At 41.6% G+C, this 26,550-nt stretch overlaps 2 protein-coding genes across 9 annotated transcripts in view; one reads left to right on the forward strand and one right to left on the reverse strand.

The window, feature by feature from the left end:
• SDHC (succinate dehydrogenase complex subunit C) overlaps positions 1–13,206 on the forward strand; it is a 30,300-nt gene extending 17,094 nt beyond the window's left edge. For all 3 annotated transcript variants that reach the window (XM_086393753.1, XM_086393755.1, XM_086393754.1), the window contains 2 exons: positions 5,984–6,147; positions 12,342–13,206. In XM_086393753.1, the coding sequence (XP_086249879.1) occupies positions 5,984–6,147; positions 12,342–12,446 (269 nt within the window). In that variant the 3' untranslated portion in view covers positions 12,447–13,206. The remainder of the gene's footprint in view (positions 1–5,983; positions 6,148–12,341) is intronic.
• Positions 13,207–15,205: 1,999 nt separating this feature from the next.
• Positions 15,206–26,550, reverse strand: part of CFAP126 (cilia and flagella associated protein 126) — a 30,473-nt gene continuing 19,128 nt past the window's right edge. For 5 of the 6 annotated variants that reach the window (XM_086393747.1, XM_086393750.1, XM_086393751.1 and 2 more), the window contains 4 exons: positions 17,438–17,500; positions 17,162–17,242; positions 16,508–16,684; positions 15,206–16,145 (listed from right to left, as the gene is read on the reverse strand). In XM_086393747.1, coding sequence (XP_086249873.1) covers positions 15,903–16,145; positions 16,508–16,684; positions 17,162–17,242; positions 17,438–17,500 — 564 coding nt within the window. In that variant the 3' untranslated portion in view covers positions 15,206–15,902. Of the gene's footprint in view, positions 16,146–16,507; positions 16,685–17,161; positions 17,243–17,437; positions 17,501–19,020; positions 19,077–26,550 lie in introns of those variants that run through there. The other variant, XM_086393752.1, reaches the window with a different exon arrangement.

Consider the following 26,550-nt stretch of genomic DNA (forward strand, 5'->3'; position numbering starts at 1 on the left):
ATTAGCCTGTTGTAACTATAAATTCATAGTTACTTTATTTTTTCGTACTTAGACTCTCATAACTTTTAGATTGATGCTTTTTGCTTAGTTTGGTGGTGTTTATAAAACAGATTCAGTCCTAAAAATCACTGGAAGAACAAGAACAATTTATTTATTAGGCTATAGTTTCAATTATTGGACTTCCCAGGTGGCTCAGTGGTGAAGTATCCACCTCCTGTTGTGGGAGATGTGGGTTTGATCCCTGGGTTGGCAAGATCCCCTGGATCTTGAATGGCAACCCATTCTAGTATTCTTGCCTGAAAAATTCCATGGATGGAGGAGCCCACCTGGCTACAGTCCATGAGGTTGCATAGAGCCATGAGGTTGCATAGAGTAGGACATGACTGAGTATACACACAGTTCATTATTATCTCAGTATATTTATCGCTACTGAATGAAAAAAGAGGATATTGACTCTTTCATAGACTATAGTGTAAAGAAATATTAGTTTGCTAAGTATGGCTAAAGTTGTATGTATTTTTTTCACAGCTGAACTTAATAATTATTTTTTTCTGTTTTTACCCCTTTGAATAATCTTGTATTTGTTAGCATGTATACCCTTTTTCCCAAACCTTTTCCTTTAATTCCGTAACAGTAGCTGATTGCTGTAGAATAGTAGTTACCATGTTTCCCTTAAATTCTGAAAGTCCCTACTTCAAAACTGGAACAGATTTTTGCTAGGTGGATGATATAGTAACTTAGTTACCTCTCTACTGCTACTGCTGCTGCTAAGTCGCTTCAGTTGTGCCCGACTCTGTGCGACCCCATAGACGGCAGCCTACCAGTAAGCCTCTGTTAATTCCTCATTTTAAGATATTAATAATGCCTATTCCAGAGTTGATGGGATTTCAAGAAACTACACTCTGGGTGTTGACTTAGGAAAACAGGGATGAGAAGCATGATAAATTTGATAGCAGTAGTCTCTTGGAAGATGGTGTGTACTGGACCAAATGGCGAGAAGAATTGGATCATTTGACCTGAAATGAAGTCAGTCCCAGCAGCTGTGATCATTGCAATCTTGTTGCACTCCTCCAATCTATTTTTCACACAACAGCAAGAACAGTAAAAATCTCTTGAAAATAAATTGAATCAAGTCACACTTAGGATCTTCCTATTACAGTATTTGCCTTTGCACTTAGATTAAAATTCAACTCTCTACCATGACCTAAAATGCTCTACCTGATCTGGCCCTTGCATAAGTCATCCAGCCGTTTCTCCCCTTTCGTACTCTATTCTGGCCACACTTGTCTTTGAATTCTTTGGAACAGGTAAAACTCTTTCTCATCCCAGAGTCATTGCATGTTTTATTCCCTTGATCTGAAATGTCCACTCCTACCTCTTGCTACAGAGTGTGTGGTTAGTTCCTTCTTTCGTAGCTCTCCACAAAATTGTCAGTTCAAAGGATACTTTACTCACCACCATACCTAAAATAGTAGCTCTGGTTTGTTTCTAGTTCTGTTATTAGTTTTCAGTTTCACAACACTATTCCTTCATAGTTCTTATTGCACTGTTTCTTCACAGCTTTTTATACATCTGTCTCTTTGATTAGACTGTAAACTCTTCAGATAGTAGGCCCTGCATCTACTTTATTTACCGTTCATATCCTCTAGCACTCAGTGGGTGCTTCTGTGAGTGTCTTAGTCACTCAGTCATGCCCAGCTCTGCGACTCCATGGACCATAGCCTGCCAGGCTCCTCTGTCCATGGTAAGAATACTGTAGTGGGTAGCCATTACCTTCTCCAGGGAATCTTCCCAACCCAGGGATCAAACCTGGGTCTCCCTTAATTGCAGGCAGGTTCTTTACCTTCTCAGCCACCAGCGAAGCCCAGTAATGGAAACTATTAACCTAATAAACAAACTGCTCTTGTCCTTCCAGTGATTTTTAGGCTAAATGAATGCAACCATGTCAGTCACTTTGCTTATGGTGGTCAGTTCAGAAATGTTTGTTCCTCCTCAGTCAGTTCAGTCACTCAGTCGTGTCCAACTCTTGCAACCCAGGCCTCCCTGTCCATCACCAACTCCCGGAGTCCAACCAAATCCATGTCCATTGAGTTGGTGATGCCATCCAACCATCTCATCCTCTGTCGTCCCCTTCTCCTCCTGCCCTCAATCTTTCCCAGCATCAGGGTCTTTTCAAATGAGTCAGCTCTCTGCATCAGGTGGCCGAAGTATTGGAGTTTCAGCTTCAACATCAGTCCTTCCAATGAACATCCAGGACTGATCTCCTTTAGGATGGACTGGTTGGATCTCCTCGAAGTCCAAGGGACTCTCAAGAGTCTTCTCCAACACCACAGTTCAAAAGCATCAATTCTTCAGCGCTCAGCTTTCTTTATAGTCCAACTCTCATATCCATACATGACCACTGGAAAAGCCATGGCCTTGACTAGATGGACCTTTGCTGACAAAATAATGTCTCTGCTTTTTAATATGCTGTCTAGGTTGGTCATAACTTTCCTTCCAAGGAGTAAGCGTCTTTTAATTTCATGGCTGCAGTCACCAACTGCAGTGATTTTGGAGCCCAGAAAAATAAAATCAGCCACTGTTTCCACATTTGTTTGCCATGAAGTGATGGGACCAGATGCTGTGATCTTAGTTTTCTGAATGTTGAGCTTTAAGCCAACTTTTTCACTCTCCTCTTTCACTTTTCATCAAGAGGCTCTTTAGTTCTTCTTCACTTTCTGCCATAATGGTGGTGTCATCTGCATATCTGAGGTTATTGATATTTCTCCCGGCAATCTTGATTCCAACTTGTGCTTCTTCCATCCCAGCATTTCTCATGATGTACTCTGCATATAAATTAAATGAGCAGGGTGACAATATAGAGCCTTGACATACTCCTTTTCCTATTTGGAAGCAGTTCCTCCTAACTTCTAATTGATCTTCTTTCATGCATTAGAAATTGGATAGTGATAAAAGCGTCTACCCTCAAGGGTAAAAGAGTCTAAGGAATAAGACAAATATTTGTAATGCACTGGGATAATTTTTTAATAGAGATATGAGGTCCCAGAGGTGAGACCAACTCTGCAGGAGTCAGAGATCTTGAAAGAAGAACGAGTGGGAGAATTCACGAAACGGAGGTAGAGGAGGCTTCTCTGTATTCCGACAGAGAAGCCACCGGATGCAAAGGCACAGGGTTTGCAAAGCATCCAAAATCTTGGATGATGATAAGTAGATCTACTTGTTTAAGAACTGTGTTACGAAAGTGGCAGAAGATAAGGTTGGATCATGATAACTAGATGGACTTGTTTAAGAGTTGTGTTATGGAAAAAGTTGCAAAAGATAAGGCTGGGAAGTGTCCTGGGCTGTAAAGGACTTTGACCGATGTGTCGAGAAGTTGGAACTTGATCCCATAAGAAATCAAAAAAGGTGGAACTTGATCCCATAAGAAATCAAAAAAGGTTTATGTTCTCATTTGTTTCAGTAACAGAACAAGCTGGGCTAGACAAATCCATGATTAGGTGTTTATTCATACTGTAGAGATTTTGTGGCTGATACTCTAAAGAGCATGTTGAACTAAAAAAGCATGATGACACTAGTTTGACTTTAAATAGAATTTATTGAGGAAGAACTTTACAAGCAGTTCTTTAAAAGATGGAAAAAGAAGCCAGTAACACTTTTCCATTGCTTAGGTTCTGTAAGGGATTAAAATACTTGTGATTTTTCATAGCAACAGTGTAAAAATATAGGTGAAATTAGATAAATTCCTTAAAAATGGTATAGTTGAAGCTGCAATGTGAATAAGACTGGGAAAGGGTAATCAAAATGCAACGTACAGCAATGAAATGAATGAGTGCCAAACAACAGATACGTTAGAAGAACGCAGCTGTAAATAAATTGTACAGTTAACTTGAATGGGAAGAAGAATGGTCCTGAATGTTCTGGATAGTCTTTAAAAATAGGTCGGATTGAAAATCAGAACTTCAGTGAGAGGTCACTTGACTGTATAGGCAAACCTGCTCAGGTAATCACTTCTTTTCTGGAAAAGCCAAAGAACTGACAGATTATAAAGTAACTAGTGGAACTCTAAAATCCCTGTTTTGTTTTTCTGGGCTTTTCATGAGATGGGACATGAGTTATTGATTCTTAGATGTGATATGTTACACCCTGGTAATTCCCAACTGAGACAGTGTAGAGAAAAAGCACAAACTTTGGATATTTCTGAGTTCAGTTCCAACTTTCTCACTAGCTACTGTATCATCACTTCCTTTTCTGCTTATAATGCCTTGCTAGGACTTTGAGAATTATATATATAAAGTTGCAGCTGTTAACCAGGGTTCCCATGAACCGGTCCTCAGTTTTGATAATTTACTAGAAGAGCTCACCATAACTCAGGAAGACACTTTATTTAGACATACTGGTTTTCAAAATAAAAACCAATGGAGGAGATAACACAGGGCTAAATACACAGGAACAGAGAGCAAAGTGTGTATGAAGCTTCCATGCCCTCTCTGGGCACACCACCCTCCTAGCACATCCTTGTGTTCAGTAACCTAGAGGCTGTCCAAATCCTGTAGTTTATGGTGGCTTCAGTGCCTAGGCAAGATTGATTAATCATTGGCCATTGGTCATTAGCTTGATCACCAGCCACTCCCAGGTGTGTGTATATAGTGAGAGGAAGTGGGGAGTAGACAGGGAAGGGGACGGATGTATGGGACTAAAAGTTCATTTGGATGCAGAACCCATGGATGTGGAGCACTAACTGTATAGCCTTCTAGTGGGTGTGGAGTGGCTTCTCATAGTTTTGATTTGCATTTCCCTAGTGACTAATGGTATTGAGCATCTTTTCATATACTTATGGACCTTTTACTTCTTTGGAGAGAGATTTATTCACATCCTTTGCCTGTTTTTAAATTAGGTTGCCTTTTTATTATTGAGCTATAAAGGTCTTTAATATATTCTGTATACAAGTCCCTTATCAGACATAACAATGTACAAAAATTTTCTCTCATTGTATATGTTGTCTTTTTACTTTCTTGTTGGCATTGCTTGTAGCACAAAAGTTTTTTATTTTTTTCCATAGTATTTGTTGATTTATCAACACAAATTATTCCATTATTCTTAAGTCATAGTTTTGTAATTCAGATTACAGTTCAGTGACAAAACTTCCATGGAACTCAACCTAAAGAAATTTTTTACATTGTGAAATCACTTTGCACTCTGAAAGATACCAGCCTTCCTCATCTCAAAAATCTTCCATGGAATCATAATTTCTGTAGTAGTCTGCATATGCTTGCTTTCTTGCTTCAGCCACAGCAAACTTACAGAAAGCTGCACCCCCGGAATACAGTGAATGCTCCAACAATCTGAAGTTTCGTCAAAGAACTGAAAGCCATGGTAGTTATTCTCAGCATCAGCGTCCTTCCAGACTAACGGAGAAATGGCCCCCAAAAGTGTTTAATTTTGATGAACTCCAATTTATTATTTTGTTGCTTCTGGTTTGGTGTCGTATCTAAGAAACCACTGCTGATCCAAAGTCCTAAAGATTTACTCCTGTGTTTTCTTGGTTTTATGGTTTTAGTTCTTACATTTAGGTCTCTGATTCATTTTGAGTTAAATTTTTGTATGGTAGAGATTTGATTGATTAAAAATTTTTTTTTCTCAGTCTTTTTCTTGAACCGAGTATACTGTTTTTATTTTTTCTTACTGAGATGATATAGATACAGCAGAGGTGACGTCTAAAGTGGTAGGTAAAGTTTTTATAGAGAGCAATGTTGGATGAAGGATTAAGATGCTAAAATATATATTCTGAATTTTAAGAGATTGGAGTCAGATTCCATGGAGCCTGTCTCCTACTACACATGTGAACATTAGTTTAAATCTTCCCCATTTTAAATTGGTTTAGAATTGTGTGAAGTGCTAGGGACTGTCATAGAAACCAGTTTTATGTGTCTTACTGGTTGTAGCTGATGGACCGCTGTGATGGACTTACTTTGTTTCTCCTCAGGAGTCTCTCTTTTTGGCTTGTCAGCCCTCTTGGTCCCTGGGAGCTTTGAGTCTCATTTGGAATTTGTGAAGTCCCTGTGTTTGGGGCCAGCACTGATCCACACAGCCAAATTTGCACTTGTCTTCCCTCTCATGTATCACACCTGGAATGGGATCCGACACTTGGTAAGTTAATTGTAGACTTGTACATTTTCTAGGTGCAAGGAATGGAGAGGCTCAGAGGATTCTCTTTTCTGGTCTGGGTTTAGTACTGTTCTTAAAGTTAGTTGTGCTGGATGTTTGCTCAAGGGCCTCTTGGACAAAGCTAAACTAGATTGCCTGGGCACTGCCAGGCAGCACAGCTGGTGATGTAGCTGAGCACTGGACATAGACCTGACAGATGCTTTCAGGATCTCCGTGAATTCTTCCAGTTTTAAGAGGGTCATTACTAAAAGAGACCCCTTAAGCCAGGCCACATATCTGGCATAGAAGGCATATTTATCAGACAGAAATTGTTACCTGTTGTGTCAGGCACTGTTGTAGACACTGGAGGTTCATTTATGAACTAGATAACATAGTTACTGCTTGATGGGAAGTCTTAATCGTCTCATCAAGACAAAGTGACATATCTGGAGTCAAATATACTGATTATTATTAACTTGATATTGGATTATGTTAACTGCTTTTGTTATTTGTTTTGAACTATTAGAATGGGACCAACTTCAACAAGAAACCGAGTGTCTAGGATCTCAATATTGGGTTTAGAAATCTTTTGACAGCTGAACTCTGTCCAAGTTGCCTCCTACATGAGCTTGGGGTCAGTTCAAACTGGTGTCCCCTTTTTTTTAAGGAATCAAACCTGCCCCAGCTCAGGGATCAATCTCTCCTACAGCACTTTAAGATTTATATTTTGTGGTCTCCCTACCCCTGGTCTTGCTTCCTTTGTCAGGAAGATAATTACAGCTTCCTTCTTTATGGTTTTCCATTCTCTCTCACCCTGAGCCATCTGGCAGTTGGATGTTCTTGCCTTAATTTGACCTTTTGTAACTTCCACATTAGAGCTTAGAGACAAGCACTTTCTGAATTTTAGTCTGGTCCAATAGACAGTTTAATGGAATCAGAAAAGCGAGAGACTAAATGACCTATTAAATTAAGTGTATCTATTAACTGTTCCCTGGGGCAGTGTTCAGTTTGATTCAAAATGACTTCACTTCCCTCGGGGAGCGGGGAGAGAGGGAGAGCATTTCCATTAATGACTTCTTATTCCACGGAACAAAGCTCTCCAATAGAATCAGCTGATCAGCTTCCTCTGTTGGCATCCTGGCTCAGGCAGGGACTTGCCATATATTTGCTTTTGTCTCAGAATGGGGGGAGGGAAGAGGAAGAGATTTTATAAAATGTCAGAACGCAGTCAGGGCTTTTCTTAAGCCCTTAAATCTGCTTTTGTTTGTTCTTCTAGCAAGTCCTGGCTCTGAGTGGGACAGGATTTTGTTCTCTGTGACAGTCCATAGTTCTTGCACTCTGAGCTTGACAGTTGTGCTGCCAGAAGATCTAATGGGGCTCTATCCCCTGGTGGTCTGGTGGCTAGGATTCCTGGTTTTCATCCAGGCTACCCAGGTTCAGTTCCTGGGCAGGGAACTAAGATCTTTCTCTAGGACTGCTCACTGCTGTCTCTCCAAGATCACATCCAGAACTTTCCCTGTACATTCATATTCATGTAAATGCATAGCTACCCATACATTAAAAGAAAAAAAAAATCTAATGGAGTGGAGGGTGGAATTGATGAAAGAGAGTAGGAAGTGACAGGGTCTCTGATATGCTAGAGAGTATCCCCCTATCACCACCACCCAGTAGGACTCAATTTTTCTGTAAAGCATTGTACCTTTATTTTTTTGAAAGCACTGTGCCCCATGAATAGTATGAAAAGGGAAAAAGATACGACACTGAAAAATGAACTCCCCAGGTTGGTAGGTGCCCAATACGCTACTGGAGAAGAGGGTAGAAATAACTCCAGAAAGAATGAAGAGACAGAGCCAAAGCAAAAACAACACCCAGTTGTAGGTGTGACTGGTGATGGAAGTAAAGTCTGTTGCTGTAAGAACAATATTGCATAGGACCTGGACTGTTAGGTCCATGAATCAAGGTAAATTAGAAGTGGTCAAAAAAAAAAAAAAAAAAGGGGAGAAGGCACCCCACTCCAGTACTCTTGCTTGGAAAATCCCATGGACAGAGGAGCCTGTTAGGCTGCAGTCCATGGGGTCGCTAAGAGTTGGACACGACTGAGCGACTTCACTTTCACTTTTCACTTTCATGCATTGGAGAAGGAAATGGCAACCCACTCCAGTGTTCTTGCCTGGAGAATCCCAGGGACGGGGGAGCCTGATGGGCTGCTGTCTATGGGGTCACACAGAGTCGGACACGACTGAAGTGACTTAGCATATATAGAAGTGGTCAAACAGGAGATGGCAAAAGTGAAGATTGACATTTTAGAAATCAGTGAACTAAAATGGACTGGAATGGGTGAATTTAATTCAAATGACCATTATATTTCCTACTGTGGGCAGGAATCCCTTAGAAGAAATGGAATAGCCCTCATAGTCAACCAAAGAGTCCGAAATGCAGTACTTGGATGCAATCTCAAAAATGACAGAATGATCTTTGTTCGTTTCCAAGGCAAACCATTGAGTATCATAGTAATCCAAGTCTATGCCCCAACCAGTAATGCTGAAGCAGCTGAAGTTGAATGGTTCTATGAAGACCTATAAGACCTTCTAGAATTAACACACAAAAAAGATGTCCTTTTCATTATAGGGGACTGGAATACAAAAGTAGGAAGTCAAGAGATACCTTGAGTAACAGGCACATTTGGCCTTGGAATAAAAAAAGAAGCAGGGCAAAGGCTAACAGAGTTTTGCCAAGAGAACACACTGGTCATAGCAACACCTTCTTTCAATAACATAAGAGAAGACTCTACACATGGACCTCACCAGATGGTCAACACCAAAATCAGATTGATTATATTCTTTGCAGCCAAAGATGGAGAAGCTCTATACAGTCAGCAAAAACAAGACCGGGAGCTGACTGTGGCTCAGATTATGAACTCCTTATTGCCAAATTCAGACTTAAATTGAAGAAAGTAGGGAAAACCACTAGACCATTCAGGTATGACCTAAATCAAATCCCTTATGATTATACAGTAGAAGTGAGAAATAGATTTAAGGGACTAGATCTGATAGACAGAGTGCCTGATGAACTATGGACGGAGGTTCGTGACATTGTACAGGAGACAGGGATCAAGACCATCCCCAAGGAAAAGAAATGCAAAAAAGCAAAATGGCTGTCTGGGGAGGCCTTGCACATAGCTGTGAAAAGAAGAGAAGCTAAAGGCAAAGGAGAAAAGAAAAGATAAACCCATCTGAATGCAGAATTCCAAAGAATAGCAAGGAGAGATAAGAAAGCCTAAAACGATCAGTGCAAAGATACAGAGGAAAACAATAGAATGGGAAAGACCAGAGCTCTCAGTCTCTTCAAGAAAATTAGAGATACCAGGGGAACATTTCATGCAAAGATTAGCACAATAAAGGACAGAAATGGTATGGACCTAAAAGAAGCAGAAGATATTAAGAAGAGGTGGCAAGAATACACAGAAGAACTATACAAAAAAGATCTTCAGGACCCAGATAACCACGATGGTGTGATCACTCACTTAGTGCTAGACATCCTAGAGTTCGAAGTCAAGTGGCCCTCAGAAAGCATCACTATGAACAAAGTTAGTGGAGGTGATGGAATTCCAGTTGAGCTATTTCAAATCCTGAAAGATGATGCTGTGAAAGTGCTGCAGTCAATATGCCAGCAAATTTGTAAAACTCAGCAGTGGCCACAGGACTGGAAAAGGCCAGTTTTCATTCCAATCCACAAGAAAGGCAATGCCAAAGAATGTTCAAACTACTGCACAATTGCGTTCATCTCACATGCTAGCAAAATAATGCTCAAAATTCTCCAAGTCAGGCTTCAGTAGTACATGAACCAAGAACTTCCAGATGTTCAAAATGGATTTAGAAAAGGCAGGGGAACCAGAGATCAAATTGCCAACATCCATTGGATCATCGAAAAAGCGAGAGAGTTACAGAAAAACATCTGCTTCATTGACTATGTCAAAGCCTTTGTGTGGATCACAGCAAACTGTGGAAAATTCTGAAAGAGATGCGAATACCAGACCACCTGACCTGCCTCCTGAGAAATCTGCATGCAGGTCAAGAAACAACAGTTAGAACCAGACATGAACAACAGACTGGTTCCAGATTGTAAAAGGAGTATGTCACGGCTGTATATTGTCACCCTGTTTGTTTAACTTACATGCAGAGTACATCATGCGAAATGCTGGGCTGGATGAAGCACAAGCTAGAATCAAAATTGCTGGGAGAAACATCAATAAACTCAGACCGGCAGATGACACCACCCTTATGGCAGAAAGTGAAGAGGAACTAAAGAGCCTCTTGATGAAAGTGAAAGAAAAGAGTGAAAAAGCTGGCTTAAAACTCAACGTTCAGAAAACTAAGATCATGGCATCTGATCCCATCACTTCATGGCAAATAGATGGGGAAACAGTGGAAACAGTGACAGATTATTTTCTTGGGCTCCAGAATCACTGCAGATGGTGACTGCTGCCTTGAAATTAAAAGACGCTTGCTCCTTGGGAGAAAAGCTATGACCAATCTAGACAGCATATTAAAAAGCAGAGACATTACTTCACCAGCAAAAGTCTGTCTAGTTAAAGCTATGGTTTTTCCAGTAGTCGTGTATAGATGTGAGATCTGGACCATAAAGAAAGCTGAGCACTGAATAATTGATGCTTTTGAACTGTGGTGTTCGAGAAGACTCTTGAGAGTCCCTTGGACTGCAAGGAGATCCAACCAGTCTATCCTAAAGGAAGTCATTCCTGAATATTCATTGAAAGGAGTAATGCTGAAGCTGAAACTCCAATACTTTGGGCCACCTGATGCGAAGAACTGACTCATTTCCCACCCTGATGCTGGGAAAGATTGAAGGTGGGAGAAGCGGAGAATGAGACGGTTAGATGGCATCACTGACTCGATGGATATGAGTTTGAGCAAGCTTTAGGAGTTGGTGATGGACAGGGAGGCCTGGTGTGCTGCAGGCCACAGGGCTGCAAACAGTTGGACTCAACTGAGCAACTGAACTGAACTATTCCTTTATAAGCAAGCAACTGTTTGCCTCTTTGACTCCTAATCTTATCTAGGTAGAAGCTGTTTGACACCTGAGGTAGGGACATCTTCTCATCTTGAGTTTTTTCCAGGCTCTAATTTTTCTCTGAAGCTTTCTTAAAGTGTGGGCTTCTTTGTGTTGATGCAGTCATGTGTGGAAAGTGTGAGACCTGAAGACTCTGCTTTTGCCCTAGGAGAGCTTTTAGAATATGATATGTTGATATCCCTAGGACACAAGAAAGTCTAAATTAGTGTTTTTTGACTCCGTGGGTAGAAAATCTATTTAGTGGGTTGCTACCAACAAAAAAGAACTTTAAATAGAATATACCGTACAGAATATAACACAGAAGGTGTTGATAAATATTGCTTATTGTTTCATGAACTTTTATATATAAGATATATATACACAGACATTGGGTACTAACTAAAAAGATATTTTTTAGTGGTGGGGGCATGTCACAGTCAAAACAAAATTGAGTCTAGATCCCCAGAGTAGTTTTTTTTGGCCATGCCTTGAGTCACGTGGGATTATTTCCCCACCAGGGATTGAACCCCCTGCATTGGAAGTGTGGAGTCTTAACCACTGGACCACCAGGGAATTCCCCAAAGAGTATTTTTTTAAAAAAATACTAGTTCCCTAATGGACAAATGTTGCTTCCCAAAGAGGATTCAGAGGTTGACTATATCTAAAAAACCATGTATTATATCCCCATTTTGGAGATTAACAGTGTGCATTAGTAAGTTGTTTAAGAAGTCTTGTATTTAAACAGTTGCCAAATTTATTTGACTTCAGAACTTTTTTTTCCCACCTGTAATGCCTTTTAACATTCTGTGAAACTAGTTTTTGGAGAAACACACTTTGGAAAACCTTGATCTGGTTTTGTTGTCACGAGGGAAAGTTTTATCTGTTTAGTCTGAAAGTTCTTATACATAGGGACTGAGGATCGATTCCCTGTGCTGTCATTGGGATAAGAGGGTGGCAGGTACCGTATTGTGGGTTTCGAGGAAGGTGAAGGTCAGAATAAGGAAGTGCTTTTCTCTAGAATCATGCTGAGAGAAATTGCCTGTTTCCTAAGTGGAGTTCTTTTCTGAGAAAGGAGCTATGAGAGTGACCAGGACCCTGATTGCTGAAATTTTTTCTTCTTATTTTTACAGATGTGGGATCTAGGAAAAGGCCTGACGATTTCCCAGCTACACCAGTCTGGAGTGGCTGTCCTGGTTCTTACTGTGTTGTCCTCTGTAGGGCTGGCAGCCATGTGAAGAGCCGAAGTTCCCAGTGTCATCATCCTACAAATTATCACATTGACCTGTCTTCCTGTTTGTTACTCTTGTCTTTGGCCAGGGCAAAGTTATTCTGATTTGTTTAGACCCTTCTTTGCTTGCAGATCCCCTTGGAGCTCAGCAGTAGAGTACCTTACAGAACCATAACAGTGGAAAAGGGTCCAGTTTTCTCCTTATTTCTAAGGATGGAATGACTGCAAAAACTCCCTTTTCTTGCCCCCGGCTTGCAGCCTACTCTGGGCTTGGGAGCCTTCTTTCTCTCTCCATGTTAGGCCTTGATTTATGCTGAGGGTCAGCCTTTGGCTCCTTTTTCCTGAGACAGTGGAAACAATGCCAGCTCTGTGGCCTCTGCCGTGGGGACTGGGAGTGGGGATCCGGGTGCCACTGCCTGTGGGTTGCTGGCTCAAAGGACAATTCTGTCCATTGGTCAGAGCCCAGGGTCTTTAGCGCCCACATAGTGTGACTGAAAGGAGAGGGGTGGGGGTGCAGGAGAATTAGCCTGTCCCAGCTAGCGGGAGATAAGAAGAGTTAAGTTGGCTCTTGGAGCAGGTCTTGGGGAGAAGATATATAGCTTTTGATGCAAGAAGAAAATCCAGAAAATTATTGTTGAATCTGTTACGGGTTATTTCTTTTCCTTGTGTTTCCAGAAAAACCAAACCTCTTACTGTCATGTTTTCTAATCCAGAATCACGTGACATCTTTTTCTGAAACTGAATTAAAATTATTATTTTGCCTTTGACTCTTGTTGATACTTGGAGAAACCAAGACAGCGGCAACTGGGGAGGAGGAGCCAGTTTCCTCCCTGCCCCATCTGGTCTCCCTCCTCCTCTCAGGTGCTTGCATCCCCCAATCCTGCCTTCCTCCGGAGGGAAGCAATTTGTCCTTTTAAGTGAGCACTCAAAAATTATCAGGGAATCAAATAAAAGTGGCTAGGGATTTAATATACAGAAACCTCAGAGAAGAAAGGAGCAGGAGAAAGGAAGTTAAGCTGTGGAGAGCTTTTAGTTTTTTATAAACTCCAGAATCCCACTGAGAACAGATTAGAAGCCCCAAGGTACAGTTCAGCAAGTTATAATCCAGTGGAATAATGGAGGGGATGGCCAAGGGACCATGAGCTAAGTATGTAAATCAGCAGAGGGGAGAGTGGAGGTAAGAAAGAGATTGATGGAAACCTGGCAGACATTTATGGTTTTATGAGAAAACTTGCTACTTTCCTAATCCATCCATATAGGCCGGGCTTTTGGGCCCCTAGCTCCCTGTGGCGGGAGTGCTGTTTTGATAGGCTCCGGAAACTCTGGGGCGACTGATCTTAGTGTGTCACTGAGCTGCTCGCCAGCCAGTTAAAGCTTTGGTTGGAGAGAAGCAGCAGTGACTGTGATTGGTATCAGTTGGAGAGGAAGACCTTGCTTGGCTGCTTCATCAGTCTTCATCCCAGCTCCTAGTAGTCTTTGGCTTTAAGTGATGATCACGTCTCCCTTTTTGCTATACTGGCCCTGAGAAGTCTTTGGAGCCTTTTCCAGCACACACCAGGGGCTTCCCTTGTGGCTCAAACAGTAAAGAATCTGCCTGCCATGCAGGAGACTTGCATTTAGTCCATGGGTCAGAAAGGTCCCTGGAGAAGGGCATGCTAACCCACTCCAGGATTCTTGCCTGGAGAATCCCACGGACAGAGGAGCCTGGTGGGCTACCGTCCACAGGGCCGCAAAGGGTTGGACAGGAATGAGCGACTTACAGGCTTTCCAGTGCACACCAGACGCCCTCTGTGCTTGTCCTCAGAGTGAGGCATCCGTGCTCACCAGGGAACAACTGGGTACCAGAACTGGGAAAGCTTTGGCAAGCACATTAAATGCAACAGCCAGTGCCAGGAAGTTGCAGAACAGGGGTAAAGATAAACAGAAATGAGAGGCTGGGAAATGGATAGGGGACTCTCTTGGCTTCTTAATCATTCCCTGGACTTCCCTGGTGGCTCAGATGGTAAAGCGTCTGCCTACAATGCTGGAGAGCCGGGTTCAGTCCCTTGGTTGGGAAGATCTGGAGAAAGAAATGGCAACCCATTCCAGTATTCTTGCCTGGAAAATCCCATGGACGGAGGAACCTGGTAGGTTACAGCCCATGGGGTTGCAAAGAGTCGGACACGACTGAGCAACTTATGACTTATGACTTAATCATTCAGGTGATTGGGTTGGGAGTGGCAGAGTGGTCATCATGTATGTAATTCTGCCCCAACTTTCTACTTAAGTGTCGCCCTTTATTTTTCTTCTCTGTCTCCTAATCACTTCTGTAGCTTTAGTTTTCAAGTTATATTTGTATTTTTGCTTAAGTTTTGCTTTTACAACTCTTAGTTCCCCTGTGTGTTCTGTCAGATCAGATATGATCTCTTAGACAAGGGTCATGTCTCCTACCCTGGCATCCCGTTGCTTTTCTTCCCCACCTCCAAATACACATACACCTGCTCTACTCTCAATGGTCGTACTTCTGACTTTGAAGTTAATGCTCGGGGTGAAAAGTGAGGGGGTATTTATTTCCTCCAACCCTTCTAATTATGGGTTAAAAGAGGTGGCCAGAGTGACCTCGGGCGGCCTCGGCCTGCAGCAGCTTAGAGCAGGGCTTGGTATCCCAGCCAGAGATTACAGCTGGGCCGCAGCAGTGAAAGCACCAAATCCTAGTTACTAGACCAGTGGTCAGTGGCAAGGGCCCTGGCCCTTCGACTTTGCAGAAAAGAATTCCCACAAAGAAAGTAGTGAAGCAAGTAAGGTATTTATTAAGAGGAAAAAGAGTATAATACATGTGGATAGGCACACAGGCAGACTGTCCCAGACATGCGCCCTCGAAGCAGTTTGAATTACTTTTATGAGGCATTTCTTGTTGGTTTCCTTTGGCCAATCATTTTGATTTGTCTGGTTCACACTCCATATGTGGTATATCAGGATTTTCTCAGATGAGTGCACACATCTCTTAGCCAAGGTGGATTCTACTGAAGAGGCGTTATGGGTAGAGCATCCCTTGGCATTGCTCCCTGCTTCTGCCTGCAAGGAGCCTTTCTGCGCATGTGTGGTTGGGGAGGTCTCCTGACTTCCAGAGTGAGAAATGGTTTGAACAGGGCCCAGCCTCCTCCCTTAATTGTCCTGCTATTGCCTTGGAGTGGAGTTTCAGTTTATAGGGAATGAATCTCCAATTGCTTTACCTTGGGGGAGTGAGGTGGAGGGTGCCCATCTACCTCCTACCTCAAGAGCTGAAGAGAAAAATTTCAAGTCAGTAAAAGACTCAACATACAATGTTACTAACACAAAATTGTAAAGCAACTATACTCCAATAACAAAAAAAGTTTATTTTACAAATTTGCCTTTATTCCCATCTGTAATTTCCCTGATTAAGGGGGGTCTTCCTTAGGCCACTCAGTCCCTTAGACCCTTATGGAGTTGCAGGTTTGCATTTCTAGACCTCGGCTAGATTACGGCCTGCATGGGGCAAACACGGGCTTCCAGGTGGGCACTTTGGAGAGTTGAGTGGGCTTTGGGGACCTGGAGTGTGACCTGCAGAGGGATGTGAGCTTTGGAGTTGATCTGGGGAACTGAGATTTGAGGCTGGGGAGCTTGGGATTATGGTGGGGCTTGGTGCTTGTTGTACAGTCTTTGTGATAGACTTCCTGAGTTTCTTCTGACTGTCTGGATCATGGGGCTGTCAGGGGTAGAACAGAAGAGACAGTTATGTTTCCGGTTAGGCCTAGATCATTCTCAATCCATCTCAATTCTAAATCCCCTTCTCCCCATCCCATGGGCAAGAAGTCAGGTTTCAAATACGAGTTAAATTGGTACCATTAACCTCCCCTTGAGATCAGATCATTTTGTACTGTGTGAAGTGGGGAGATGTGTGGGGTGGATAAGATGTCCTTAGCTTATCCCTTCATCCCGAAGAGGTTGCTTAAGGACTAGACAGAATTGGTTAAAGGTTCCCCCTGCTGGGATTGTGGTAGTATAACAATAGACATTTCTGAGGTTGAAAAGGAAACAGGATTGAGGTTAAGTGGGAGAAATAGATACCTTGCCGAAGATTTCAGGACGCAACCCATTGGAAGCCTTAAGTAAATCAGGATTTTTCTGTATCCATCTGGTGAGGGAGGCAGCACCAGCAGCTGTACGGGAGGTCAGGGTCGCCCGAGCAGGGGGTACCTTCAGAGGCATTTGCCAGGTGCCCATGAAGGAGCCCCAGGGACTTGCCTAAATGGAAAAAGATGGGCTTCTGACTCTCAGTAACTGGCCTATTGGCAGGTCTGTTCTATTTGTCTTAGTTCCATCTTTTACCTTTGGGATTGTCATGAAACAAGACTGAAAGCATAACTTCCCCAGTCTCTTCCCCTTTCTCATTTAGATTGCCCTAATTTTTTAATCCCCTTTACCTCCACTGGCTTAAACTCTACATCCTTAGCCTAAGTTTGGCAGGGTACCCACTATATAAGTATTATCACCTTGAAGGTGTTCATTTTATACCAATCATTCATCAACTTAAGGAGTTCTGGGTGTTAAACCTATCCTGTTGGCTGGAAGTTTGGGAGCACTCTTGTTACAATGTGAATTAGGTTGCACTTTAATCTTCCAAGTAGTGGCTGCAGGAGATTACAAGTCTTCCCTCTGTTACTCCAGTTCTATGCCTTGGTTCTTTAACTTTCTAGATGAGAATGGAGATGAATATCTCACCTTGGAACGGGGCACTGAAGGCAACAGATGACCACGATCATTGGCAATAATCTGAGTGTAGCCTTCATGGGAAGAAATCCTCTGGGGTAGAAGTGGAGAGAAAAGTGCTTGTGAAGATGGAGTGGAAAAGTGGGAGAAAGTATCTGAAGGGCTTAAATTTGAATTAAGGGCCGAGGGAGAGGAGGCTATGGGAATGCAAAGAATGCTGAAAGAGTTTAGGAGGTGCCAGTGAATTACAGAGCATGACGTAAAGAGGGTGCACTGAAGCTGGAATACCTCTTTTGTTGGCTTCGCAAGAGACCAGTTCTGCAGATACTTGGGTGAGAAAGGTTTCTCATACTGTGGAGAGAAAGATAAGAATCCCTGAGACTCAAAGGTCCCAAGCCCAGGAAATGATAGCTAGACACAGTTCTTTAGATTTGAAGACCAGAGGCATGAACAACCATGCTAAGTAAGCTTTAACTCACTGCAGAGAGCAGGTAAGTCGTTTTGTCTGTGTGCTGTCCAACATGAAGCCACTAGCCACGTGTGGCTCTTGAGCCCTGGAAACATGACCAGTCCAAGTTGAGGTGCTTTGTATGTACAGTTGACGCTTGAACATATGGGTTTGAACTGTGCAAGTTAACTTACAGATTTTTTTCAAAAATATGTACTATAGTACTACATGATCAATAGTTGGTTGAATCTGTGAATGTGGAACCCTGGATACGGAGGGCTGCCTGTTAAGTTAGATGCAGATTTTCAATTGTGTGGGGATCTGTGCCCTAATTCCTGCCTTGTTCAAGGATCAGCTATATAAAGAATACTGGATTTTGAAGATTCAGTACCAAAAAAAGGGAATGTGAAACATCTAACTATAATTTAAAATATTGATTAAATATTAGAAATAATATTTTGGACTTACCAGGCTAAATTAAATATATTATTAAAATTAACTTTTTCTTTTAAATGTTTCTCATGTAGCTACCAACCCACTCCAGTACTCTTGCCTGGAAAATCCCATGGATGGAGGAGCCTGGTAGGCTGAGGTGCCTGGGGTTGTGAAGAGTCAGACACGACTTAGTTTTCACTTTTCACTTTCATGCATTGGAGAAGGAAATGGCAACCCACTCTGGTGTTCTTGCCTAGAGAATCCCAGGGACAGCGGAGCCTGGTGGGCTGCCGTCTATGGGGTCGCACAGAGTCAGACATGACTGAAGCGACTTAGCAGCAACAGCAGCATGTAGCTAATAGAAAATTTGAAGTTACATTTGTGATTCACATTATCTTTTTATTATAGTACTGGTCTAGACCAGGGTCAGCAAACTCTGGCCCATGCGCCAAATCCATCCTCCTGTCTGTTTTGAGATGACCTGAGAAAGCTAAGAACTGTTTTTAATAGATGAACATTGGCAGTTGATTTGATAAAAGGGAACACTAACTTTGTATTCCAATTAAGCAAAAATATTTTCTCATCCTATAAGAATTTCATTCTTTTCATTAATAATATAAAAAATTATACTGTTATATTTTGAATTTTGTCAAAAACTTTATGGAAAATGTTTTCTCTCATACCTATATAGTATCTTTATTCACTTTTTGCCCACAGAGGCTAAAATATTTCCTCTCTGGCCCTTTCCAGAAAAAAATTTGCTGACCTCTGGATTAGAGCCTACAATCTTGATGCAGAAATACTTATTACTTGTACTTTAGGCCCTCCCTCCCCTGAGAGCCAAGAAGTTTAAAAAAAAAAAAATACTATCACATAGCACTTTTTTTTTCTGTCTATTCAGTAATCAGAATCCTATGGGAGGGGTCAGGCAAAAGGTGGACTCTGGAAGGCAAAATTAAATGTTAAAGAAAAGGAAAAAAGTGCTTACCTGGTTGGCACTGTAGTTAGTGGCCATGATCCTGCCACTTCCTGCTGTTTACCTTTGTTGCCTGGCAACCGCAGAAGGCAGCCCTTGCGGAAGGGCCTTGCAATTAGGGGCGGCCTTTTGCTTCTTGTTATTCATTTTATTGGCTGATAGTGCCCCCACTATTCTCCCCTGAAACTTAGGTGCATTTTCATTTTAGAGATGTGAGGGACAGAGTAAATAAATGGGGGAAAACTGGTTGAATAGCAGCCCTGACTTTTCTAGCGTAACTTCTAGGTTCTTAGCATGCTTAAGAACTTCCAGATTGTCTTTGACTGGGCTCTTTAACCACCCTAGCAAATCATGGAGCCCAAGAGCAGTGCTTGTTCTTTGGGTGGAGTGGTGTAATGTACAACATACTTTAGAGCCAGACACTGGGGTCTGAGTCCTTATTCAACACAGGAACATAGGAGCTGTGTGATATAAAGCAATTGACATCCCTTCACTGAATTTCTGTAGTCGTTTGTATTGTGAAGATGATATAACAGAACCTTTACCGGGGAAACGAGGTAAAGTGAATAGAATATCTAGATCATGTGCTCAGTACTGCCAAGACCCTGTTTACAGGGTACACTACTTCATTTTCTCAGACAGAACAAAGGAATGATGTTTTAAAAAGCAGTCGATTCAGATTTGTCCCCAGGAAGAAAAACATATCTTATCCTTTGTTCTTAATTGACTCCTGTCTCTACCATCACTCTCTAGAATCATACAGCCTAAGAATACAGGTGCTTGATGTAGGCTGGGTTGAGCTGGAATCCATAGTTGGTGCCATGAGACTGAGCAGGGAGGATGAAAGAACGCTGTAGTGTGGAAAGTAACAGATTTAGAAGATGAAGTGGTGATGCTAGGACACAAACCTAATCTGTTGGATTAGGCGACCTCTCTGAGACTCATCTAAAATGGCATTATCAGACCTATCTACTGGGTTGTTAGGGAGAAAGTGGAATTGTGCTTTCTGAATTGTAAAGTTTATGTGTAAGGTGTTAAGATGAAAGGAAAAAAACTAAGAAATAAGTTGTCAAAAAAAAAAAAAATAGATCATTGAGAACCAGGAGAGCATTTTAGTGGATGCTTGTCAGTCCTTCTCCCGTCCTTCTTCCCCCAAAGTACTTATTCCAATCAATACACCAAGTAGAAGAACACTCATACACTTCTAGAGGTGGAGGTAGAAACAGCTCTTATTTTAGAGGTAGTTAACAGATGGATAATACAAGGTCTGGAAAGGAGACTCGTATGTTCAGTCGCTGTGGTTCTCATCACTCTCTAGAGTGATATTTTGGTCCCTAAAGCCATGATTATACTTAAGCAAGCATCATCTCTCTTAGAACTTCTGTCTTTAGCTGGTATGCTTTTCTAATAGAGATGTAATGTTATACGATGGTTGCACTCTTATTTTTTTAATTAACTAGTTTTTGTTTCATTAAAAAAAATGTACATGGGGAAAAAAGTTTCATTTTTACAGAAGGGTATTTAATGAAGAGCAAATCTCCATCTGACTTCAGCTCCCATTCCTGCTCCTCAAAGGCAACTACTGTTATTATTTTCTTGTGTCTCTTTCCAGAAATATTATAGGCATTCTTAAACTAATGGGAGTAAGCTGTCCACATTGTTTGGTGATTTGCTTTTTTGACCATTTTGGAGATTTTTTTCATAGCAGTATATTATTTCATTTTAGGGTATGCTGCTAAGTCACTTCAGTCGTGTCCGACTCTGTGTGACCCTATAGATGGCAGCCCACCAGGCTCCCCCGTCCCTGGGATTCTCCAGGGAAGAACACTGGAGTGGGTTGCCATTTCCTTCTCCAATGCATGAAAGTGAAAAGTGAGAGTGAATTCACTCAGTCGTGTCCAACTCTTAGTGACCCCATGGACCGCAGCCTACCAGGCTCCTCCGCCCATGGTATTCTCCAGACGAGAGTACTGGAGTGGGGTGCCATCGCCTTCTCCATTTTAGGGTATACCATCATGTATTTTTTAGTCTAATTTAGATGATATTTAGGTCATCTTCAGTCTTTTGCTGTTACATACATTGCTGCAATGAAAATCTATATCTACCTATATATCATTATGAGTATAAAGATATATATATATATAGAGAGAGAGAAGTATATGGCTTTATGAGTATAAAGATATATATATAGAGAGATAGAAGCATATGTCTTTATGAATGTATGTGATTAGTAGGATAATTCTAAAAGTGAACTGCAAACTCACAGGGTTTATGAACTTAGAACACGAGTAGACAATATCAAATTGCTGCTCAAAGACACTGCCAGTTTATACATCTGCTAGTGGTACACGTGAGCGCCTAGTTCTCCACTCACTTTCCAACACTATACCAATGGTTTCCCTGTTTTTGTCCACCCGATAATAAGAACTAATATGGTTACTATATGCCATGCAGTCTTCATTGCTTTTTATTATATTTTCTCCTTTTGTTCTCACAAGAACCCAGGCCTAGGAAACAAGAGAATGCAGTGAGGAGTAGAACCAGGATTCAATCTCAAGTGTTCTGACTCTAGAGCAATCAGTTTTAACCATTACACTGTATTGCTTCTTAACTGTAGGTGAAATGTGGTGTTTCATTTTTCACATTTTCATTTCTTTAATTATGAGTTTTTTTCCCCCTTATGTTTATATGTTTTGTTTCTTTTTTTTCCCCCTGAAAATAGCCTTTCATGTTTTTCGCCATTTGCTATTGGGCTGTTGATCATTTATATTAACTGTCTGAAACTTCATGTATTGAGGAAATCAGCCCTTTGTCAACTATGTTACAGACATTTTCCCCCAGGTTTTCATTTAATTTTCATTTGTGGCTTTTTTTTTTTTTTTTGCCATAGGCATCTTCTTAATATTTATGTAGTCAAATATATTACTCTTTCTTTCTGTGCTTCCAGATCTTATCCTTTGAAAGCTTTTTGTAAGTTCCAGTATTTACCCCTGGTTACAGTTTTTTTTTTTGGTTACAGTTTTTATATGTAAATTTTTGTTCTGTTGGTATTTGTTTTGGTGACTAAGCTGAGGTCAGTCTCTAGATACCTAACTAGTTGTCTCAGCATCATTTACTGAATAAGCCGTCTTTTCCTACTGACTTGAAATACGACCTTTATTGTATTCCCGAATATTTGGGTCTCTTTCTGGATCCTCTAGCCCATTCTTCTGTGGGAAGACGTGACCATTTTAGGTTATTTGTGTCTCTTTAAAATCCATGGTTCAATCCTGCCTGAGTCCTATGTGAATTCTCCACTTAGTGTTTCACAGACACTTACAGGAATTGTAATATAATTAGTAACAGGCATTTACAAGCTTCTAATAAAATCGTATTAAATTTTAGCCGTTCTTCTGATCGACTGCTTGACTTCAGGTACAGCTGTTGTTCTTTCATCAAACCAACTCTTTCAAAGTTGGAAGGGTTCATACAGGCCCCACTGAAAAAATAGGCCTCACGATATTTTCATGATTTGATTCAGTTCTCTAATGCCTGGAACAGACCATTCAGTTCAGTTCAGTTCAGTCGCTCAGTCATGTCAGACTCTTTGCACCCACGGACTGCAGCATGCCAGGCTTCTCTGTCCGTCACCAATTCCCAGAGCTCACTCAAACTCATGTCCATCGAGTAAGTGATGCCATCCAACCATCTCATCCTCTGTCGTCCCCTTCTCCTCCCGCCTCCAATCTTTGCCAGCATCAGAGTCTTTTCTAATGAGTCAGTTCTTCGCATCATGTGGCCAAAGAACTGGAGTTTCAGCTACAGCATCAGTCCTTCCAATGAATATTCAGGACTGATTTCCTTTAGGATAGACTGGTTGGATCTCCTTGCAGTCCAACGGACACTCAAGAGTGTTCTCCAACACCACAGTTCAAAAGCATCAATTTTTCGGCACTCAGCTTTCTTTATAGTCCAACTCTCATATCCATACATGACTATTGGAAAAGCCATAGCTTTGACTAGACAGAACTTTGTTGGCAAAGTAATATAGCTGCTTTTTAATATGCTGTCTAGAAGTGGTATGGACCTAACAGAAGCAGAAGATATTAAGAAGGTGGCAAGAATACACAGAAGATCTATACCAAAGGGATCTTCACAACCCAGATAATCATGAAGATGTGATCACTCATACTCACCTAGAGCTGGACATCCTGGAATGTGAAGTCAGGTGGACCTTAGGAAGCATCATTAAGAACGAAGCTAGTGGAAGTGATGGAATTCCAGTTGAGCTATTTCAAATCGTAAAAGATGGTGCTGTGAAAGTGCTGTACTCAATATGTCAGCAAATTTGGAAAACTCAGCAGTGGCCATCAGACTGGAAAAGGTCAGTTTTCATTCCAATCCCAAAGAAAGGCAATGCCAAAGAATGCTCGAACTACCTCACAATTGCACTCATCTCACACGCTAGTAAAGTAATGCTCAACATTCTCCAAGCCAGGCTTCAGCAATATGTGAACTGTGAATTTCCAGATTTTCAAGCTGGTTTTCGAAAAGGCAGAGGAACCAGAGATCAAATTGCCAACATCCGTTGGATCATTGAAAAAGCAAGAGATTTTCAGAAAAACGTCTATTTCTGCTTTATTGACTATGTCAAAGCCTTTGACTGTGGTAATAAACTGTGGAAAATTCTGACAGAGATGGGAATACTAGACCACCTGACCTGCCTCTTGAGAAACCTGTATACAGGTCAGGAAGCAACAGTTAGAACTGGACATTGAACAACAGACTGGTTCCAAATAGGAAAAGGAGTACGTCAAGGCTCTATATTGTCACCCTGCTTATTTAACTTATTTGCAGAGTACATCATGAGAAACGCTGGGCTGGATGAAGCACAAACTGGAATCAAGATTGTTGGGAGGAATATCAATAATCTCAGATATGCAGATGATACCACCCTTATGGCAGAAAGTGAAGAGAAACTAAAAAGCCTCTTGATGAAAGTGAAAGAGGAGAGTGAAAAAGTTGGCTTAAACTCAACATTCAGAAAACTAAGATCATGGCATCTGGTCCCATCATTTCATGGCAAATGTGGAAACAGTGGAAACAGTGGCTGACTTTATTTTGGGGGGCTCCAAAATCACTGCAGATGGTGATTGCAGCCATGAAATTAAGACTGTTGCTCTTTGGAAGAAAAGTTATGACCAACCTAGACAGCATATTAAAAAGCAGAGACATTACTTTGCCAACAAAGGTCTGTCTAGTCAAGGCTATGGTTTTTCCAGTAGTCATGTATTGGTGTGAGAGTTGGACTATAAAGAAAGCTGAGTGCCAAAGAACTGATGCTTTTAAATTGTGGTGTTGAAGAAGACTCTTGACAGTCCCTTGGACTGCAAGGAGATCCAATCAGTCCATCCTAAAGGAGATCAGTCCTGGGTATTCACTGGAGGGACTGATGCTGAAGCTGAAACTCCAATATTTTGGCCACCTGATGTGGAGAGCTAATTCATTTGAAAAGACCCTGATGCTGGGAAAGATTGAGGGCAGGAGGAGAAGGGGACGACAAAGGATAAGATGGTTGGATGGCATCACCGACTCAATGGACATGGGTTTGGGTGGATTTCGGGAGTTGGTGATGGACAGGGAGGCCTGGCATGCTGCAGTTCATGGGGGTGGCAAAGAGTCGGACACGACTGAGCAACTGAACTGGAACTAGGTTGGTCATAGCTTTCCTTCCAAGGAGCAAGCATCTTTTAATTTCCTGGCTACAGACATCATCATCTGTAATGATTTTGGAGCCCAAAAAATAAAGTCTGTCACTGTTTCCATTGTTTCCCCATCTATTTGCCATGAAGTGATGGGATTAGATGCCATGATCTTAGTTTTCTGAATGTTGAGTTTTAAGCCAACTTTTTCACTCTCCTCTTTCACTTTCTTCAAGAGGCTCTTTAGTTCTTCTTACTTTCTGCCATGAGGGTGGTGTCATGTGCATATCTGAGGTTATTGATATTTCTCCTGGCAATCTTGATTCCAGCTTGTGCTTCATCCAGCCTGGCATTTTGCATAATGTACTCTCCATATGAGTTAAATAAGAAGGGTGACAATATTCAGCCTTGATATACTCCTTTCTGGATTTGGAACCAGTCTTTTGTTCCATATCCAGTTCTAACTGTTGCTTCTTGACCTGCATACAGATTTCTCAGGAGGCAGGTCAGGTGGTCTGGTATTCCCATCTCTTTAAGAAGATGGTACTCTTTCCACAGTTTGTTGTGATCCACATAGTCAAAGGCTTTGGCGCAGTCAATAAAGCAGAAGTAGATGTTTTTCTGGAACTCTCTCACTTTTTCGATGATCCAATGGATGTTAGCAATTTGATCTCTGGTTCCTCTGCCTTTTCTAAATCCAGTTTGAACTATTGGAAGTTCTCGGTTCATGTACTATTGAAGCCTGGCTTGGAGAATGTTGAGCATTACTTTGCTAGCATGTGAGATGAGTGCAATTATGCGGTAGTTTGAACATTCTTTGGCATTGCCTTTTTGGGGACTGGAATGAAAACTGACCTTTTCCAGTCCTGTGGCCACTGCTGAGTTTTCCAAATTTGCTGGCATATTGACTGCAGCACTTTCAAAGCATCATCGTTTAGGATTTTAAATAGCTCAACTGGAATTCCATCACCTCCACCAGCTTTGTTTGTAATGATGTTTCCTAAGGCCCACTTGACTTTGCACTCCAGGATGTCTGGCTCTAGGTGAGTGATCACGCCATCATGGTTATCTGGGTCATGTTGATCTTTTTTGTATAGTTCTTCTGGGTATTCTTGCCACCTCTTCTTAATATCTTCTGCTTCTGTTAGGTCCATACCATCTCTGTCCTGTATCGTGCCCATCTTTGCATGAAATGTTCCCTTGGTATGTCTAATTTTCTTGAAGAGATCTCCAGTCTTTCCCATTCTATTGTTTTCCTCTTATTTCTTTGCACTGATCACTGAGGAAGGCTTTCTTATCTCTCTTTGCTATTCTTTGGAACTCTGCATTCAAATGGGTATATATTTCCTTTTCTCCTTTGCCTTTAGTGTTTCTTCCCTTCTTGGCTATCTGTAAGGCCTCCTCAGCAACCATTTTGCCTTTTTGCATTTCTTTTTCCTGGAGATGGTCTTGATCACTGCCCCCTGTACCATGTCATGAACCTCCATCCATGGTTCATCAGGCACTCTGTCTATCAGGTCTAATCCCTTGAATCTATTTCTGACTTCCACTGTATAATTTTAAGGGATTAGATTTAGGTCATACCTCAATGGTCTGGTGGTTTTGCCTACTTTCTTCAATTTAAATCTGAATTTGGCAATAAGGAGTTCATGATCTGAACCACAGTCAGCTCCCGTTCTTGTGTTTGCTGACTGTATAGAGCTTCTCCATCTTTTGCTGCAAAGAATATAATCAATCTGATTTTGGTGTTGACCATCTGGTGAGGTCCATGTGTAGAGTCTTCTCTTATGTTGTTAGAAGAAGGTGTTTGCTATGACCAGTGTGTTCTCTTGGCAAAACTCTGTTAGCCTTTGCCCTGCTT

This window comes from Bos grunniens, chromosome 3, assembly GCF_055505025.1.
Source record: "Bos grunniens cultivar Pamir isolate PY7600 chromosome 3, Bosgru_T2T1.0, whole genome shotgun sequence".
Lineage (NCBI taxonomy): Eukaryota > Metazoa > Chordata > Mammalia > Artiodactyla > Bovidae > Bos > Bos grunniens.